General features: G+C 43.0%; 1 protein-coding gene and 1 pseudogene across 1 annotated transcript in view; both read right to left on the reverse strand.

The window, feature by feature from the left end:
• Positions 1 to 21,652, reverse strand: part of EPHX2 (epoxide hydrolase 2, cytoplasmic) — a 75,527-nt gene that overhangs the window by 42,441 nt on the left and 11,434 nt on the right. Inside the window, exons 2-10 of the mRNA XM_006864436.1 lie at positions 18,734 to 18,818; positions 16,198 to 16,357; positions 14,675 to 14,865; positions 8,872 to 8,994; positions 7,504 to 7,578; positions 5,367 to 5,462; positions 4,796 to 4,874; positions 3,758 to 3,792; positions 289 to 315 (exon numbers count right to left, since the gene is read on the reverse strand). Of these exons, the coding sequence (XP_006864498.1) occupies positions 289 to 315; positions 3,758 to 3,792; positions 4,796 to 4,874; positions 5,367 to 5,462; positions 7,504 to 7,578; positions 8,872 to 8,994; positions 14,675 to 14,865; positions 16,198 to 16,357; positions 18,734 to 18,818 (871 nt within the window). The remainder of the gene's footprint in view (positions 1 to 288; positions 316 to 3,757; positions 3,793 to 4,795; positions 4,875 to 5,366; positions 5,463 to 7,503; positions 7,579 to 8,871; positions 8,995 to 14,674; positions 14,866 to 16,197; positions 16,358 to 18,733; positions 18,819 to 21,652) is intronic.
• Positions 13,274 to 13,971, reverse strand: LOC102833403 (annotated as a pseudogene).

A 21,652-nucleotide genomic window follows, 5' to 3' on the forward strand; every position in this document is an offset into this window, starting at 1 on the left:
AATTTGGCTTAAAATCGGCTATTCCCTGGAACACACTCTGCATTAAAAAACTATAACAAATAAACAAAACCCAAAACACAGAGACCTGTTCTGTAGAACCTCTGTTGCTGTGGTCCCTCCTACCAACCACTCCTGCAAGGCTCCAAGTGTGCCTTGTCTGCCCTTGCCACCTCTCCCTTATATCTCTCACAACTGTTCCCTTCAAAGAATGCATTCGTCTTTTCCTTAATGACCCAGGCCCAAAGAGAATTCTCCAAAGAGATCAGATCAAAACTGGAAATTACTTACCAATTTATCCAGGAAGGTTATCATCTCCTAAGAAAGAAAGAAAAAGAAAGTCAGAACTTAAACCCGCCTTCTCAGATGCATCTAGGTTAGAAACACTAGTCATTTCACTAGCCTTTGAGTCAGTACCCTTTGCTTTCCAGTACCTCCACATAACCAGGTAGACTCCAAACACGCCCAGTGCGTTAGTTAATACATGTCAGTGGACTCGGTGTGGCGCTGTAGGATCAGCACAAGGTTCGTGGTTCAAACCCACCAGCTGCTCCTTGGAAACCCTATACAAGATTGCTATGAGTCAGAACTGACTCCATGGCACTTAACAACAACACAATGCAACTCTAGAGGGTTATGGTCAATGCTAAAATTGTTAAGCTCTTCTAGGACAATAATCAGGGTTTCCTTTCTAGAGTCCCTGGTGGTGCACATGGTTGCTCAACTGGTTCAAGTCTCACCCTGAGTTTCGAAAAAAATGGCCTGGTGATCTACTTCTAAAATCAACCACTGAAAACCCTGTGGAGCACAATTCTACTCTGACACACACAGGGTTGCCATGGGTCAGAACAGCTACTGATTTTTGTTTTGTTTTCCACTGGAGGGAGTGAAGAGAAAGAAAACTGATCTGGAGCACTTTACTGCTTGCCCCACGTTCAGTTTCCTCCACACATACCCTGCTCCAGTTGTCAGGGACAGACAGCTGGCCACGCTGGCCAGTGATCAATGAATGTTGGAGATGTGTGAGGTGCAGGGGGTGAAGGGTTACGGAGAGTCAGAGCCGCAGCCATATGAGAGAGTAGGGGAATCCAGTAGGGCATGGGGTGAGGAGAGTATTGTGCAGTGTGAACAGGAGGAACCAGAGATATGACAAGCCATTAGACTCCTGCAGGGAAGAAACCGCCTCCACAAGTGGCTCTCTCTTCCTAGCCTTACTCCTTTACTTGGCAAGACTTTCCCCTCCCCGCCCCCCCTCCCCCTTTTTTTACCTGAGCCACTGAAAATGTCTATGAAACTAGGTACTGTGCAATCCGCCTCACATTCCTTGTTTCATTTCACCTTCATAAAGAGCAGATGAAGACACTGAGGCTCAGAAAATTTCCACCTTCATGTGGCCAATGTCAGACAGTTAGTAGTGTTAGAATTGAGACTGATTCCAGGTGGATCAGATTTCAAAAATTCTAAATAAAATTTCAAAAGTTCTTAATAAAATGCGTGGTAAAGTGGAATGCCAGTGAAAAAGAGGAAGACCCAAACGAGATGGATTAACACAGTGGCAGCAACCATTGTGAGGATGGCTCAGCACCAGGCAGTGTTCTGTTTGGTAGTACACACAACGGACTTGATGGCACCTAACAACAACAGTGATTTGCAGTTTGACAGTCCCCGTTTGGATTTCTAAGACTACAAATCTAGAGAGAATGGGTTTATAGTTTCTTAATGGTACCTCTTCTCAAACAAGCAACAACTGTGTGCTCTGACACACAAATCTGGGGAGTTGTGGTTGACAAATGAGGGTTTTTGATAGAGTTTAGAAAAAAGCATTTATGGGCACTTGGAGGCAAGGAATATTATGGATCTTAATTCAGTTCTGCAGTTAAAGATCATCTGAGCTACTGTTAATACAATTTTACATTAAAATACTATATTCATTATTTCTAAAAACAGTTTTATTGAGATATAACCCACATCCCATAAAATTCACCGTTTTAATGTATAAGACTCAGTTGCTTCTCAGTATATTTACACAAATGAATCGCCACTATCTAATACCAGAATATTTTCCTCACACCCCAAAATTCCATACCCATTAGCAGTTACTCCCCATTCCCTTATACCCCCAGGCACTAATCTATGTTCTGTCTATGATATGACCCATTCTGGATATTTAATATGCATGGAATTATAAAATATGAGGCTTTTTGTAACTGGCTTCTGCTTAGCACACAGCTCATTCGCGTGATACGGATCAGCACTCCTTTCCTTTCTTTACCGTCAAACAGTAATCCACAGTGTGGACATGCCACATTTTGTTTATTCCGTCATCAGCTGATAGGCATTTGAATTGTTTCTACTTCTCAGTTGTCATAAACAATGCTATTATGGGTACTCATGTGCAGGTTTTTACATGACTGCAAGCTTTCAGTTCTCTTGGGTAGACACCTAGGAGTGGATTTATAAATGATAAGTTAAAAAGGTGGAGCCGAAGGACAGGAATGTCACCTTGTATCTCATGTGTTTTGGGTAAAAAGCGCTTTCTTCAGGGACATGCTGGCTCAAATGACCAGATTTACCCATGTTGGGGCCCAATTCTGACAGGAATCAGGGGAGGTTCAGGTTACTGGGCAGCTGTTGTTATTAAGTCCAGTCAGTTCCAACTCATAGCAACCCTGCGTAGGGTTTCTAAGGAGCAACTGGTGGGTTTGAACCACTAACTGGTAGGTTTGAGCCAGTTAGCAGTCCAGTGCTGACTCTATAGCTCCATACCAGGACTTGTATTGGACAGCAGTGGGATGCAAAGAGGCCTGTCCACGAAGTCAGTGGGCAGATCTTGAATTTTAGGGGTGACCTGAGGGAAAACAGGAGTAACAGAGCAGAAAGAGCAAAGCCATAGAGCTAGTGGAAGTCGCAGGCACAACACTTTCTGGAAACTGAGCTTTCTCCACGCTCACTCCCCTTATGAGATACAATTCCCACTTGTGGGTGGGGAGCGGACACACAGTAAAGGCCTCCACACAGGGCTATCTATGACTTAGAGCTGGAGACATTTAAAATCTTAAAACCAGCATCACCAATTTTCTGGTCAACCAGGAGGCTGCTTCTTGTCTTTCGTGTCTCCAGCCTTTGTTTTTGTGTTAGGGCTAAATGGAGGTTTGGATTAGTCTCACCTCACCTTGACTTCATCTTCTCTGAGATGAAGGTTCCTTTTTTCCTGTTGGAGCTTGTTGTTTAGTGCCATCGAGTCAGTTCTGACTCATAGTGACCCTGTATAGGGTTTCCAAGGAGCGGCTGGTGGGTCTGAACTTTGTGATTAGCAGCCCAGTGCTTATCCTATAGAGCTACACCAGGACTTCCTGTTGGAACTTAGAACCATTTAAAAATAGGCAGTGTGTCACAGTCATCCACACTATAATTCCCTCAGTCTGGCAAACAACCACTTTATCAAAATGGTGATTTTTAAAATTCATGGAATGGAGAGGTGATAGAATGAAGTAGCTAAAGTAAGGAGGTGGGAGTGAGCCCCTAGACCTGGCTGTACCACTGATGCTGTTGACCCCAGTTTCCTCTCCTGTAAAATACTAAACCTGCACTTGACATCAGCAAATACTCTTAACTTCTGGTTATCATTTTAAAATATAAACTCAGCTATCCGTAACAATTTATATCCAAGTGCTATGAAAGGATGCTTTTCTGGATACCCAGGTTTCTAGCTTATATCCAGACTGAAAAGATATTAGAGTTACCTGAAGATGCTTTTTACCTTACATAAAACTTCCATGGAATATTCTTCTATTTCTGTAATGAAAATAAATGTGTTTAATTCACATGATGAAAAATATACCAACCAACTACATGGATTCCTTTGCAAAAACAAATGAACTTATTAAATGACTTCCTAATGTTTGAACAGAAGGTTTTCCTTTTGTGGAACAGGCTTCTGCATCATCTGGGAGGCAGGAAGGAGCACAGAGTCCTCAGATTTAGGGAACAGCCACACAAAGCATGTAGCTGGGCCATGTAAGACTTGGACCATGCCAGCTGACTTCAAGCTCAGCACAGCTGGGCACGTTTGATGTGAAAATGGGAAAAGCCTCTCAGAAAAGGGGTGGGGCCCAGTGGCTCTGCTCTTTGCTCCATCCTTGAGACCTGCATTGTTCTGGAGGGGCCTGCGGCCTATCTGGCTGTGCCACGTTCTTACCTCCAGACTCATGGTTTTTAAATGTTTTGGCTGAGGGTCCCTCTGAAAATGATAAAAGGAATAGACTCCCAGGAAAATGCTTACAAATCCAAAAGTGGATCAGGGGTTCAGAAATCCCCTCAAGTCCATCCTTAGTTAGATTCCCCTGGGAGTCAACTAATTCTAAACCAAACCCACTGCTGTCGAGTCAGTTCCGACTTACGGTAACCCCGTGTGTTATGGAGTAGAACGGCTCCATAGAGTTTTCTTGGCAATAATCTTTACAAAAGCAAACTGAAAGGCCTTCCTTCCAGTGTTGCTGGGTGGGTTCCAGTAATCCAGTGCACCGCTGAGGGAACTTCTGGGATACAAAGGCAAGAATCTGGCCTATACTCTCACTGTCCAGCAGGGGGCTCTCCTGGGGAATAGGTTGCTGGCATCTATTCACTGTGGGGATCAGGGACATCTGGGGTCAAGTAGAGGAACTGGTGCAGTCAGCCTCCTGCTTTCTGGAGGCCGTGAACTACCACCTGTTCTAACCTGGGACTAGGGGCAGTAAGGTAAGTGAAGAGGTTGGATAGAATGCATGGCAGATACAAGATGGCCAAAAAGCCAACCCACCTCGAGGAGCAGAGGACTCTCCATATCCTTTCATGTCCACAGCAAGTACACGGAAGCCCGCCTGTGCTATTGCAGGGATCTAGAAAACAAACAGTTCAGGCCCAGACAAGAGTGGTCTGACTGGTCCTTTGCTTGCACGTCCTCTTTTGCTAACCTCTATCCCCTTTCCTCTAAATGGCTCAATCCAAAGTGCCATATGGCATGACCTAGCATCTTCACCATGGGGCTGGAGAGACCCCTCTGAATAGGGCAGCATGGGTGGCAGTTTGGGCAATGCACAAAATGCCACAGCTAAGAGGGCACCTTTCCTGGTACAGACCTTGCACAGCTACATATTATTAAAAAGATTTCCAGAAAATATCTTGGCGAAGGTTGCCCTTTCTAATCCGCAAAGGCGCCACATGGGCCAGCACTGCCCTGAGGTTTGATCCTGGTCCTGCTCCAGAGACAATGTTCCACCGGAAGGTCTCAGCTTCTAATGGACATTCCTGGCTGGCCCATGCTATCCAGACTGTCCCCTCACCTCGCCCCGACTGAGGTGCACCTTCCCCGCTTCCCTAGTCTGCCTTACCTGGTACCTCCACGAGAACCAGCTCTCCGGGAAGCCATGGCAGAGGCATACCACAGGCCCAGTGCCCAGCTCCACAAAGTGCAGACGGACCCCCGGCTATGGAAGAGAGAGGTGAGTGGACACTGATGATCGGTCAGCAGCTAGCAGGATAGGAACCTGCTCTCTTCTGTAGACCCCTTCAGGCATTCTAGTTAGCTGCTGGCTTTTGCATGGGCCAGCATTCTAAGCTAAAGACCCTGATGTCAGATGAAGGGGTCTGAGGAAAGACAACTGGGCAAGAGAATACAATAAAAACAGGTGGCTTTCATTGGAAAACAGGAAGCCTGAGTAGATTACGATGTTGGGAAAAATAAAAACATGAAAAGACTTTGCCTTCCTATCTAACAGATAATCATATCGTCAAGGTTTCAGATGCTATTTGATACATCTGTTTTCAATATTTTTAACTGGGAGCTCCTTTTATATAATCAAAGTGCCCTATTTCTTTCCAAAGGTACATATTACCAGCTTTGTAACAGAAATGAATGACCACAGTAAACTCACACTATAGATATTCACTTGGAACAATTCCATTTAACTGTATCTAAGACTATTACAAGGACCTCTTGTAATAGTCTTGTGGTGCAGTGGTTAAGCGGTTGGCTGCTAACTGAAAGCTCGGTGGTTTGAACTTACCAACCACTCCATGGAAGAAAGACGAGCTCCTGTAAAGATTTCAGTCATGGAATAGTTTTACTCTGTCACATAGGGTCTCCATGAGTCACAAATGACTCAACATCAATAGATTCAACAGGTAAGACTATTACAAGTTGGTATTCTTTCTTTGAAGATTCACAACAAACTATTTTGCTCAAGAAAACACTAGGCTGATAAGGGACATTTAGGTGAACTGGAAAAAGGTCATAAAGGTATGTTTTACATCCTCGTCTGATAAGTAGCATTTAAGTTCTTAAAAGCCTGCATGCAGCCACCTAAAAAGCAACTGTTGGTCTTTTTCCACCTGTAGCAAAGGAGAACAAAGAGATATGGAAATTCAAGGAAATAATTCGTCCAAAGGACTAAAGGCCCACCGGAACCTCAGCCTCCTCTAACCCAAGATCAGAAGAACTAGATGGTGCCTGGCCATCTAAATGCCAACCATTCTGATCAAGACCACAGTTAAAGGTCCCAGTAAAAGTGTAAAACAAAACACCAATTCAAAAAAGAAAAGGCCAGACTAGAAGAACCCCAGAGACTATTGCCATAAGACAATCTTCTAGCTTCAAGCTAAAGATACTCCTGGACGCTACCATAAGACAATCTTCTAGCTTCAAGCTAAAGATACTCCTGGACGCTACCTTTCAGCCAAAGAATAGACCACATTACAAAGTCACACCCGTGAAGAATGTGCTCCTAAGAATCATCAACTCTAGGAGACCAAAACCAAAGATGAGAAGACAAAGAAAATCAGGGAAACCAGATAGATGGAAACTGGGAACCCAGGGAGGGAACAGGGAGAGTACTGATAGTATTCAACCAATGTCTTGAAACAATCCGTGTATGAACTATTGATTGGAAAACTAACTTGCTATGTAAACGTTCACCTAGAGCACAACACAATTAAAAAAATGAAAAAACACTAAGCAGAAATTTCACAGACCATTCATACATTACAATGTTTATTGGGCTCTGTTACTCCACACATGGGCCTGTCTTAGCACTGACCACTCTACATTCTAATTACTTTTTACCTCATGATATCCTCACTGTGGGGTCAAAGGTCTGCCTTCTTCATCACTGTAACCCTAATACCTGACCTGTGCTCAATACAAAGTAAATGCTCAAGAAATACTCACTGAACGTAAACACATTCTCCTCAAGCACAGACCAGACACTCACAAGGGTTAGCATCCCATGTTGCTCAAGGCCCCATATGGCCTGTTGCCCTGTGGAGGCTTGACCACATCAGTCACAATGCTTTATAAAGTCTAAGGTCAGGTCCATGCCTTCTACCAATTCTAAGAAATGATACATGTTTGGGTAAAGCTATTTCCCTTTAAATGGTGAATGCTCGAACTGTCTCTGCTGATGAGAGGGGTGTGGGCACATGAGGTGGTCTGATACAGGAGTTCTCAGGTGAATGAACAAGAATGCTTACCTTTATTGGCACGTATCCATGGCTCATGTCACTAAGCTTACATAGGGTTGGCAGTGGAGTTGCAGTGTTGAAAAGCTGAAAGTACAAAACGGACAGTGAAATAGATGCCTTCAGCTTCATTCTGTGAAGACTTCTCATAGGAGTTTACAAAATGAGAATGTTGGCACCAGAAGAGACCACAGAGATCCTCTTCAGGACTCCTGAGTCCCCACTGGTGACTGACTTGTTGGTCACTAACCCATTTCCCCTTGTTATTGGGCACATGGCTAGACTACATTTCCCAGCCTCCCTTTCAGCTGGTAGAGTCACATGACCAAACTTGGGCTAATGGAAGGCAGACAGAAGAGTAATGAGATTGGCCCATTAAAACCTCCCACATGCTTCTCTACATTCTCTTTCTTTCTCTCATCTTCCAGCTGGGCATTTGGCATGACCTTGGAAACCACAAGTGGAAGACAGTGGTCCCTCCATCAACCTGATGGACCTGAAAGACTGTGGGAAACAAAGTTCCCAGTTCACCACCAGTGGAATTAGACATAAGCAAAAAATAAGTACCACTTGTTTTAGAATGCTGAGATTTTGTACTGCAATATATTATATTTTGTACTATAATCTAATTCTTTTTTATAGGAGTTCCTCACATGGTCACCTGGGCTCTAGTAGATACTGCCAGGAATGAAAGTTCACAAGCTAACCATTTCATAAAGGCACAATTCTGGTGAAAGTCTTCTCTTTCCAGTCAGCCAGAATTTAAGTCCCTGTGCCTTCCACACGCGGTCCCAGTTCTATGTTCTGAAGACACAAAGACTAACCCTTCTCTACACAACCTACAAACAGACAGAAAATGCTTGCACAATTTGTTCCTCAGGATGGCTCTATAACTTATTAGTATTAGTTTCCCTGAGGCAAAAACAATCAAGGACTCAAAGGCACCCAACAACCACAGGGAGACAGTGATAATTTCTATGACACAGAGTTGTTGACAGGAATACTTCTGCTATGACAAGTAAAGTGGTTAGAATTTGTTGAGCTAAGGTTAGCTACAAAGAAATATAAATAAGGTTTGCATGGCTTTGGAAGCCTCCATTCTTGTCTTAGTTCCATAGATACTTGGCTCCCCAGCACTGACAGTGTTATATATTCTTGCTCTCAGAGTTTCTGATTCCATGTGAGTTGGATGAAGAGAAAGAAATGGCCTTCAATTTCCCAGGACAGCATGTTGATGGCAGTCCTGTCTGAGAGGTGCCCTGGGCACTATGAGCAACCAAGTCCACACACACTGGGTTATCCTCTCCGCTGTGTTGGCTCTTACGTCCATAAACTATAGGTGAGTGACAGGAAATGGGCCCAGCTCACACTTAAAATTACCTGCATGCCGGTTACTTTCTCCAGTTCTCTCAGGGCAGTGTTGGTATCATGGACAAGGATGGTGGCCATTCCCAAATTCCAAGCTGGCTTCAGATAAGTCCCAACATCATCTAAGAAAACAACCTGAAATCCAAATAACATTACTTCTGTAGAAGAAAAAGCCACAGACAGGAGAAACTACCAGGAAAAGAGACATGAACTGCTAACTGTATTATTGTATGATTTTCCTTCAATGAAATTATTCACTATTAAATATTTCATTACCTTAGCAGATATATATATGTGTATATACTAAAAATATTTCATTATATTAGTACGTGTGTATCTGTTAAGTGCCATCAAGTTGGTTCTGACTCACACATATATATTATGTATTAAAAACACTTCATTATATTAGTATATGTGCATATGTTGTTAAGTGCCGTCAAATTGGTTCCAACTCATACATATATATATTAAAAATATTTCATTATATTAGTATGTGTATATGTTGTTAAGCACCACCAAGTTGGTTCCAACTCATATATATATATACTGTATATTAAAATATTTCATTAATTCAGTATTTGTGTATATGTTAAGTGCTGTTAAGCTGGTTCTGACCCATATATGTCATATATTAAAAGTATTTCACTATATTGTTGTTGTTCTATAGTGCCGTCGAGTCTGTTCTGACACATAACAACCCTGTAAAGCGTTTCCAAGGAGGAACTAGTGAGCTTGAACTGCCGACCTTGCAGTTCAAACGGCTTTGCAGTCTGGCGCATTAACCCACAGCGTCACACCAGGACTCCATTTCACTATATTAGTATATGTTTTTAAACACCATCAAGTTGGTTTCTACTCATAGTGATCCCGTATAGGGTTTCTAAAGCTTTTTAAATCTTTGAGGGAGCAGAAAGTCTCATCTTTCTCCCGCAAAGCAGCTAGTGACCTCAAAACTGTCGGCCTTGTGGTTTACAGTCCAGTTCCTATCCTAAGAAGCCACCACACTACCCACGTGTATAAACATAGATGTTGTTGCTAAGTGCCATCGAGTTGGTTCAAACTCATAGCGACCCTGTATAGGGTTTCTGAGTAGCAGCTGGAGGGATTGAACTGTCACTTTTGTGGTTCGAAGTCCAGTGCTGATCCTACAGCACCACACAAGGAGTCCATAAATATATGGAGAAAAGATTGATGTTGTCAAAGGCTTCATTTTACATGGATCCACAGTATATATATTGTTGCTATTTAGTGCTATTGAGTCAGTTCTGACTCATAGAAACCCTGTATAAGATTTCCAAGGAGAGGTTGGTAAATTTAAACCACAGACCTAGCAGTTAGCAGTCCAGTGCTTATCATAGAACACTACACCAGGAATCCATATATACAACATATGTATATATATATGATATACATATACATACAAACAGATCTGTGTTGGAAGGAGTGCAGCCAGAGTGCTCCTTGGAGGCCAGGATGGCCAAACTTCGACCTTCATACTTCGGACATATTGTCAGAAGGGACCAATCACTGGAGAGGAATATCATGTTTGGTAAGGTGGAGGATCAGAGAAAAAAAAGGAAGACCCCCAGCAAGATGGATTGGCAAAGTGGGAACATCAATGGACTCAAGCATGGCAACAATTGTAAGGTTGGCCCAGGACCAGACAGTGTTTCGTTCTGCTGTGCATAGGGTCACTATGAGTCAGTACCGACTTGATGGCACCTAACACCAACAACTATGTATCATATATATCTATATTATCTATCTATAAATATGGTTGATTGGTACATGCCGTCGAGTTGGTTCCCACTCATAGCAACCGTGTATAGGGTTTCCGAGGAGCAGCTGGTGGGTTTGAACCACAGATCATGTGATTCGCAGTCCAGTGCTGATCCTACTGCGCCACAGCAGGAATCCATATTTCTTATCTGCCTACATTACTATTCTCTCCCTCACACACACACACACACACACACACACACACACACACACACACACATGTTGTTCTTAAGTGTCATCGAGTTGGTATCAAGTCATAGCTACCCTTTATAGGGTTTCTGAAGAGCAGCTGGTAGATTTGAACTGGTGAACTTGTGGTGCACAATCCAGAGCTGATCCTCAGGACCACACAATTGTTAAGCACCATCAAGTTGGTTCTGATTCATAGCGACCCTGTATAAGGTTTTTGAGGCCATATCTTGTATAGGAGCAGAAGCACCTTTCTCCCATGGAACAGTGGTGGACTGTAATTACTGACCCTGAGGTTTGCAGTAGTCCAGTGCTTATCCTACAGAACCACCATGCTCCCCATTGAATCTGTCTGTGAACTGCTAGGTCCGCAGTTCAAAACTACCAGCTGCTCTGCGGGAGAAAGATAAGGCTTTCTGCTCCCATAAATATTTACAGCCTCAGAAACCCTATTCAAGGTCGCTATGGGTCGGAACCGACTCAACGGCACTTAAAAACAATAAATGTGTATATATATATATTTTTTGTTGTTGTTGTTGCTACGTGCCATCGAGTTGATCCCCACCCATAGTGACCCTGTATAGGGTTTACAAGGGGCAGCTGGTGAGCTTGAACCTCCGATTTTGCAGTTCAAACGACTTTGCAGTCTTACGCATCACTCTCTCTCTCTCTCTCTCTCTCTCTCTCTTTCCATGTCCCCACATATACCCATTCATTACCCATTCATTTCAGCCAAAATCCTGAAAGTGCAAGATTTAAAGATGATATAAACTTGTTCAGATAACATTAAAATTCAACTTGAAAACTTATATGAATATTATATGAATAGACTAAAAAATATATCTGGTGAATAGTAAAGAAGGCACATAAGAAAACAAATTATGAAGTTATGAAAGGTAGAATAGTGTGGTACTACAAAAGAAATTGTAAATGAAATAAAATAGAGTCCAGAAACAGACCCAAATATAAGTAAGAATTTAGTTTCTAGTGAAGGTGTCATGTGCAATCTTCAGGGAAGAAGGATATTAGTATGACTAATTAACCTGGTATAGCGCTGTAGGATAAGTACTGGACTGCACACCACAAGGTCGGCAGTTCAAATCCACCAGTGTCAGAATCAACTCAACAGCAAGTGAACTAATGCTTGGGGAAAATGAATCCTCCCTTCACAACTGACCCCAAAATGGATTCCAGATGAATCAAAGCTTTAAATTTAAAAATAATAAAACATCCTGAAATTTACAGAAGAAAGCATGGGTGAATCTATTTAGAATCTTGGATAAGGGCAGGCTTAGAACTACAAGCTACTCATCTAATCCAAACACTGTCAACAAAATGACTGATATATAATTCAAAGCAATAATGCTTTAATTCCAGGTGTTGAGATGAGTAGAAACAAAGTCTAAAAGGAGCAATGGAATGGTCCTTGACCCTTGAATTGAGCATCATAAGCAATCCTAATGACTGGATGTTAGGGTTTGAACTATCAGCTTGTGGATAAGGTGGGGTCAGCAAGTGAGAATCAGAAATGTAAGGGAAAGGAATTTAGATTTGATCCAGTCGCCTTCTTGAAGATTAGAGGAGCGAGATAAAACAGTGCTCTAGATGATCTAAACTGGACACCGTATGAAAGACAGCAGCTTGGCTTATATGAATAACTGGTAAGAGATTGCTACAATATTGAAGTCCCTCACTGCACACTCATCCTTTGGTGGGGTGACCCTGACTAGTCTGTGGCTGGGGACAGTCTTTCAGGATCCTGCTTCTTTGTCAGTGAACACAGACATCCAAACTCGCAGCTTCTTGTTATGCGTGTTTTGGCTAAGGTCCTATAAACGCTGTAAACATGCGCCAGATGCCCATCTCTAGTAGATCTTTCTGGACTGAAATGTTGGGTGAAAGTCCTTTAGAAGAAGGACTTGGTGTGGGAGATGTGGAGCCTGCATTTGGCACCTCAAATTCTCTTTGGCTGCAATCTCTCTGGTACATTTTTTTTGAGTGCGGTCACCAGATTTTATAAAAGAGGGTCTGCTGTCAACTAAAACCCAGAACCACCAGAATGAGGTCTGGTGCTTACTTATGGCGATGGGGGATGGCATGTGCTTGTCTACAGAGCTATCCAGGTTGGCAGGGGCATGGAAATGCATGAGAAGAGGGAAACCAGGCCAGGCCAAAAGGCAGGTGGGCAGCAGCTGTGGGACCCTCTTCTCCCTGTGCTCTCTTCTTATGGTCTCGAGTTCTGTTTAGGGGGGCACAAACTAACAGTGGGTCATGTGACACAGAAGTGAACATCAAAGACCACTGTCAAAGGGACAAAAGAATCGAGGCTGATTCTATAGCTAACAGTGGGGGGTGGGGGGGAGTGGTTGGTGTTCAGAAGGTCCCACAGGCTGGCTGGCTGGAGTTACGCATGCTTGCTTGCTTGCTAGGAGAGCGGGAGGCTGTTTTAGTAATGGCTCATCTTCTTCAGGATCTGCAGGAACTCTTGCTTGCTGTCACTGTCTTGATCCGCCTCATCAATCATTTCCTGCAGTTACTCGTCAGTAAGGTTCTCGCCCAACTCCTTGGCCACACGTTTCAGACTTTTGAAAGAGATCTTGCCAGTGTCATCATCATAAAAGAGTTTGAAAGCTTTCAGGATTTCTTCTTTGGTATCTTTCTCAGACATCTTCTCAGTCATCACAGTCAAAAAGTCATTGAAATTCATTTTTCCTGTACCTTCCTTATTAATCTTGTTAATCATTTTCTTGATCTCTTCTTTCCTGGGCTCAAAGCCCAGGGCCCGCATTGCCAACTTAAGCTCTTTGACATCGATGGTGCCAGTCCCATCCGTATCAAAGAGATCAAAAACTTCACAGATCTCCTGCTTCTGCTCATCATTGATGTCTGGCTTGGAGCTCATCCTCTCTTGTTGGCCAAAGCTGATGGACTCTATGGACTGTTGTTATGGCAACGAACATACTGATATATTCTTTTTTAAAAAAAGATTTTATTGTGAATTATGTGATAGTTTAAATGGAAGAACATTAGCTTTACATTCATCCTATCATATATCGTTTCATTGCCATGGTTACAATCCCCTCCATGCATCATCAACATACCAAATGAGACACCCCACAAGTCTGCCCTCCCCTCACCGGTCATCAGCACACAGCCCCTCTTCCTCTCTGGGTCTAGAGTCCCCAGCCACTCCATCTCTCCACGTCATGGTCTCTGCCTCCATCGCTGGCATCACTGCTTCTCTGGACAGGGTCCCGCATTCTGGTCTTCTCCCTTGATGGTTCCAGGGTCCTCTGCTCCGTGACTGCAAAGTCAACCACTCCCCTCCTTTTGCTACAAAACATCTATCTTTACATTTCCAACCCTCACAGTCAGTCCTGATAGTAATTCTTCACTATTGTACCACGTGAGTGGTACAATACCCCATCTCCTTTCATCAGTCCTGCCCAGACACATTGGATACTACTCAGTGGAGATTCTACCTTACTCCACGCCCTATTGAAAACTTGTAAACCAGTCACTTCTTGCCCTTGTAGCACCCCTATTTTGGGTGGTGATGGTGGTGGTGGTTATGTGCTGTGGAGCTGGTTCTGACTCATAGTGACCCTGTACGGGGTTTCTGAGGCAGTAAATCTTTATGGGAGCAGGAAGCCTCATCTTTCTTCCTTGGAACAGCTGGTAGTTTTGAACCGCTAACCTTGCGGTTTGCAGCCCGATTCGTAACCACTACGCTATCAGTGGTTAGCCAATGTCTAAGTTGCCCATCCTTGTCTACCCTGTGTACCGAGGGGGTGGGAATGATACTCATTCTTGTACATTTTTATCTACCTAAAAGAAAGTTACTTACCTCACTGGGGCTGACCTGCAAGGTGTCCAGTACTAACTTGTAAATCTGAGGCTCAGGCTTGACCATTCCAACATGACATGACTCTATGAGGAAGTCGAAGTGAGGCTTCAGTTCGTTCATCATCTGGGCCAGGCAGCCTCTCTGGGCACTATCGTCCAGCCAGTTATTGGTGAGGATGCAGGTTGTATAACCTGAATGAGAAGTCACCAGTGAATGAAGGAAGAACCTTGCTCCAAGAAGCTCAAGATGCCCCACAGGCAGTTCTCAAGATAGGGCCAAGTGGGGTTTTGCTTGCTTACACCAATCTCCTGACATACAGTTCTCAATGACAAAATGGAAAAGAATCATCTAGACCTACAAGCACCTCCTGACATGCAACCAGAGAGCATATACATGAAAGGCTTTCAGAAGCTCAGATTAAGACACTACCCTTACAAAGTGTTCTGACATTCATCGGCTCATTTGATCCTCCCCACCTTCCAGGGAGGAAGGACAGATCTTACTATTCCCAAATTTGTAGATGAGGAAACAGAAACACAGACAAGTTGTGGGCTGCCCGGAGTCACACAAGGAGTGCAAAGCGGGGTCAAGCCTCCAACCCTGGCCTGCAGACTCCCACTCCAGTGTTCCTTCCACTCTGCAATGTAATGGCAAATTCTGCTCTCCTGCATTTCAAATCCCCACATGGGCTTTCAGGGACTGTGTCCCCACTTAAAAACTAAAGAAATGAAAATGTGAGGTGGCTTCAGAAAGTTGGTGGAAACATGCAATGAAACGAGAATAGAATTTTTCCATGAATTTTTTTGAAGCCCACATATAGAGAGGCATTCCCCCTCCACCACCTCCACCCCCATCCCACTTTATCAGTCTAACAAGTGAGGGCAAGAACCAGACACTGCCTGAAATGAGACACAGGTGACTCTGTGAGTCTATGGTGTGACTAATGTGCATGGTTTTGCCACAACCTGGGTAAGTCTACTGGGGAGAAGGGGGAATGGTTTCACATAGGCCTAAAAGGAAGAGCAGGTCACTGATGCCAAAGAGCTGCTGGTTGGAAGAACATGATCTCACGAACTTGGTCATGTGGCACCAACTGAACCCATGTCATCAGCTCATAGCTTTGCCACTCTCATCCCCAGACAGCTGAAAATATGATAGTTGCTTGAAAGGCCTTGTATTTTCATCCTTGTGACAAGAGGCAGGGAGAAGGTTTTTATTTCCAGGTCAGTACTAGAACCATCAGGACATGAGGAGAAAGTGTGCTCACAAAGCAGTCACTGGTTTCAATCCCTTTCTTCAACACAATTCTTACATTTTTACAATTATTTTGATAATAGTGTTTGTTTTGTTTTGCCATTTGATAAAACTTTCTTTGTAGCCATGTGTTAAGCATAGCTTTCCATCAAGTCTGCGAAGATCTGAGGTCTGGGAATAAATTGACTTGTATTCTGACCTAACCCTGCTGCCCCCACCCCTCATCACCAGGGATTCCAGTCAGAGAATGACCAATATTTGAATCTTACCCTTCCTTCTAAGAGTCACAGCTGCCTGGAGAATAGGGTGGTTGATCTTTCTTGCTGAAATCGCCTTCCCAAAGATTTGATTTATAGAGAAATTCTCTGGGAGGCGGACTCCAGAGGCCTCGGAATGTTTCCTGCAATCTTCTTCCATGAGCGGCACCCACTATGAAAGTGAAATGACAAGGGTGGTGTGTAAGCCACTTTGAAAAGTTTTAGAAACTCTATTAAATCTGGACTGCAGGAAGACCTCCAGTGAGATGGATTGGCACAGTGGCAGCAGCAATGGGCTCAAATGTAGCGACTATTGTGAGGTTGGCCCAGGACCAGGCAGTGTTTTTGTTCTCTTGTGCATAGGGTGCTATGAGTCAGCATCAACTAGATGGCACCTAACAACAATTAAATCTGAATGTATGCATTGCCCAACAAATCCACCCTGGACACAGCCCCCAGGGAAATGTGGCACTGCAGGATAATGCACTGGACCGCGAGGTCAGTTTGAACCACACGGTCGGCAGTTCAAACTCACTAGCCACTCCTTGGAAACCCGATACAGGGTCACTATGAGTTGGAACCAACTCCACAGCACTTAACAACAACAACATGCTCATTACCAAAAGGCGTGTACAGAAACATGCTTAGCAGCACAAGTGGCTGGGAGGCGCACAGAGGGGTGTGTACAGTGCTGGCAGTTTTTAAATTTCTTGATTTGGGTGCTGGTGATACAGATGTATACAGTTTGTGAAAATTCATCAGGCACCCTTTTGTGTATTTTTCTGTTTATACAGTATACATAAATTAAAGGGTAAAAGATGACATTAACTCTGAAGATGTGGTTGTTAAAAGTGCCACTGAGTTGATTCGACTCATCGCCACCCTTATGAAGCGTTTCCGAGAAGTGGCTGGTGAGTATTGAATCTCCAACCTTGTGGTTTGAAAATACAAATTAAGCATATCATGTTTTAATTTGGGTTTTCAGAGCTCTTCCTCTAGTCATGCAAGTTTCCTAGAAGCCACACAGACCATTGTTGTTGCTAAGTGCCATGGAGTTGGGTCCAACTTATAGTGACTTAATAAACTGAGGAGAACTTAGTGGTTTTGAACTGCCAGCCTTAGGGTTAGCAATCCAGTGCTTATTGTACAGTGCTGCACAAAGACTCCACACAGACTAGTAGAAGCCACTGAGTGAGTCTGAATGGTTACGGAATTTTCATAGCAATTACTAGGAAGTCCCAGTATATACCTGAAAGTATATGTCACTGGCCTCTGTCCTTACCTTCTGAAAACATCACTGGGACTGCTTTATTCATTAAATCCTGAAGAATGCTGATTCCTAACATCACTACCATCTTCAATCACCAACTGCCTCAGTGTGTGTGTGCGTGTGTTTTAGGGTGACTGCAATGAGTTACTCTTCCACTTACACCACGTCTGCCTTCATAGTAGGCTTTTGTTTTCTATTAGGGTGGGTCCCAAGTTCTCTGACCAGGGATGAGTGGCTGTGACACAAAAAAATGTGAACATAATAACACTGTTGGATATATGTGCTTATAAAGTAAATTTTCAACAGCCTTTTTCTTGTTGTAGTTAGGTGCCGTTAAGTCAGTTCCGACTCATAGCGACCTTATGCACAAAAGAACAAAATACTGTCCAGTCCTACACCATCCTCACAATTGTTGTTAAGCTTGAAGCCATTGCTGTTGCCATCGTGCCAATCCATCTCATTGGGGGTCTCCTTCTTTTTCACTGGCTATCCCTCTTATCAAGCATGATGTTCTTCTCCAGGGGCTGTCCCTTTTGATAATGTTTCTGAAGTGTGAAAGTCGAAGTCTGGCCATCCAGGCTTCTAAGGAGTATTCTGGCGGTACTACTTTCAACACAGATTTTTCTTAGACAGGTACTAATTGGGAATCAGTCATTTTTAGATTCTAATTACGTTGTTAAAAAAAAAAAAAAAAAAATATATATATATATATATATATATAAATGCAGTTGTAAGTAACAATAATGACTAATATTTATTACCTACTTCAAGCCAAGCACTGCGCTAAGTACTCTCCATCCTTCACAATAACCTATAGAATAAGTAGCATTCTCACCCCCATTTTACAGATAGCATAACCGAAACTCAGAGAGGTTAAGTACCTTACTTGTGATCAAATATTCCCTAGATGGGGGCTATGGATCAAACCTGATACCTGACGCCAAAGCTACCCAGTATCTAGTTATTGGATCATCAGAACCAGTAGCACTGTCCTAAAAGAGCTATTCTGGCCGTTGAAATTCTGTTGCATAGATCTTCTCTTCCAGACCTTGGCAATTTTCCATTCATCAGCATGCATCTCTCTGGTTGACCCAAAGAGACAACAAGAACACTTTACAGTCGTCCTAAATACTTCTTTGTCAGTCTAGGTCAGTTTTATGAGGTGAAGAGCTAAAGGGGTAAGTAGGTAAAGAAAACACAGCTCCTCCCTCTCAGAGAGCTTATGATCAGTATATGCAAAGAATGTGTGTTCCAGGCAGTCTGTGCGTGTCCGTTTACCTGGGAAAGGGTCATCTCTCCTTTCATGAGGCGGACACTGGAACCATCTGAACCTCCTTTCTTGAAAACGTCATTTAAAAAGCCTCTGGAAGATACAAAGAAACAATAATAGCAACACCACAATGTTCACTATGGCGACATGCAGGAGACAAACATGATTTCTATTCACTGACCTCCAATATGGGCTGGGAAGTGGGGAAAAAACAGTTAGTCTACATTGGGATCTTTGTCCTTAAGGAACAATCTTGCTGGGAACATGAGACAATATGACTAAATGATTTATAATCCCCTCAAAGGTGAAGAGGTTCATGGGAGCCCACCTAGCCAACATTGTTCAGCTGAAGGTGTTTCTAGCTTTTCCACTAATGGGACAGTGTCGAGCCTAGATAAGCAGTCATTACTGTCCCCAAAACACCTTTTCTTTGAATTCCTAGTCTTCAAAAGGAATGGAACATTTTTTTTCTGGTTTCACTTTTGTACATAGACTTTCTATTTCTCTTAATCTCATCTTCCAGTTCGTAAGTTTTTACACATTAATTAACCCTGCATATGCTCCTGAGGAGTAGCAGACAGAGAGGGAGAAAGCGGGTTACCGTCTCATTTCCCTGTGCTGAATATTAAAGATCTCCCTCCACTCTAGAGTTTCCTCCCACTAGTGGGGTCTCCCCAACACGTGGCTTGCTGACCAACACCAAACAGACAAAAGGCTGGCACATGTGTGGTCTGCATGCATACTGCTGCTCTTTCACATCCCCAGCAGATTTTGATACCTATCACCACTCCCTATCCACTGATTTCAGACACTGAATTTATAATTAGTGCTCCAGGGAAAAATTTGTATTCTACTGAAATTGCAAGCCTGTTAAAATATTTCCCATTCCTGGGTCGGAGAGCAAATATCTCCAAACTGGGAGTTTCATTTCTGATAGTGGTCAATTAACTTTCATCAAACTAACCTTCATGGAAGCAGTAGTCAAGAAATCAAACAACATATTTACTGCATTAGGCAAATCTGCTGAATAAGACTTCTTTTAAGTGTTTAAGAGCAAAATGTCAGTTTGAGAACTAAGCTGTGCATGATCCAAGCCATGGTCTTTTCAATAGCCTCATATGCATGAGAAATTTGGACAATGAATAAGGAAGACCATAGAAGAATTGATGCATTTGAGTTACGGTGTTGGAGAAGAATATTAAAAGTGCCATGCACTGCCAGAATAACAAACAAATCTGTGTCATAAGAAGTACAACCAGAATGCTCCTTAGAAGCCAAGATGGCCAGACTCTGTCTCTCATGCTTCAGACAAATTATCAGGAGGGGCCACTCCCTGAGGACTTCATGGTTGGTACAGTGGAGGGTCAGCAAAAAAGAGGGAGCCCCCAAAAAGAGATGGATTGGCACAGTGGCAGCAGCAATGGGCTAAAGCGTGGCAGCAATTGAGAGGATGGTGCAGGACCATGCAGTGATTTATTCTGTTGTATGTAGGATCGCTAAGGGTCAGAACCAACTCGATGGCACCTAACAATAACAACCCTCTTGTAAGTAACAGTGATCAACTCTGGGCACAATATGAAAAAAGACACACTGTGAAGGCACTGGCAGGAGCTGAACAGGATCAAACAGCACTGGGTACAACCATGTTTGTGTAAGATTTTGTAATGAGCCCTCCCTGAAAGCATAGTGGGCCATTCATTGGGCTGCAAGTTCAGCAGTCCAAACCTACCAGCTGCTCTACAGGTCAAAGATGAGGCTATCTGCTTCCGTAAAGATTTACTGTTTCAGAAACTGTACAGGGCCCCATTATGAGTCAGAATCGACTCGTTGGCAGTGGGATTTTTTGTTTTGTTTTTGGTGGCACAGTGGTTTTGTGCCCAACTGTTCAAACCCACTAGTCACTCTGTAGGAGAAAGATGAGACAGTCTGCTTCCATAAAGACTCATAAGTTGGTCTTGTTGTTAAGTGCCATCGAATCAGTTCTGACTCATAGCCACCCTGTGTAAGGTTTCCAAGGAGCAGCTGGTGGGTTTGAACTGCCAACTTTGTGGTTAGCACTCCAGTGCTGATCCACAGCGCCACACCAGGATTTCAAAAAGTCATATACCTCCCATTATATGGAAACCCTATGGAGTACCACTGTTTTGCCCTATAGGCTCACTATGAGTTGGACTCAACTCTACAACAATGGCGGGTGTATGAGGTTTTATACCTTGGAGCACTTTCCAATTCAAGCAGAAATCCATAATCTTCCTGGCATGAAGTGAGATGATAAAGTTTGAGGCTATCCTAGGAGTAGTTGGAAAGTGAGAAGACACAGAAGGGAGAGTCCCAAATGAACTCCACTTAAATACTTAGCTGGCATTCAAGCTGTGTATACATGTAGGAGACACCATGGCTTCCAGAAAGGAGCAATAGCTATAAGTATGAAAAATGGATTGGTTCCAGCTGCTCATGATAGCAAAAGAGATAAAGTTTCGTGTTCATGTTTGGCCAAGTTAGCTGCCTGCTTAAATTAAAATAATAATAATAATAATATTCTTCAGAAGAATCCACAACGTAACCTTCTACAACTTCTACAATATTCAAAACAGCTACAATGTAATTTAAAAATACTAGGCAAGCAACTCACAGTCAAGAGAAAAAATAGTCACTAGAAACTACACAAGGTTACTCAGATGTTGGAATTGGTAGCTAAAGATCCATACATAAATATACAAATTAAATGCAAGAAAGTATGATCACAGTGAATGAAAAATTGGGAGCGCTCAGTAAATAAAGACTAAAAAACAAGTCAAAAAATGATCTATAGGGAAAAACTAATAAAAAGACAGCAGTTCAATAAAAATGGACGGAAAACTTAAACTGACACTTAAAAATGGGAGATACACAGGTAATTAGCATATACAGGAATGCGCAACCTTATT

This window comes from Chrysochloris asiatica, unplaced genomic scaffold, assembly GCF_000296735.1.
Source record: "Chrysochloris asiatica unplaced genomic scaffold, ChrAsi1.0 scaffold00064, whole genome shotgun sequence".
NCBI classification, from domain to species: Eukaryota; Metazoa; Chordata; class Mammalia; order Afrosoricida; family Chrysochloridae; genus Chrysochloris; species Chrysochloris asiatica.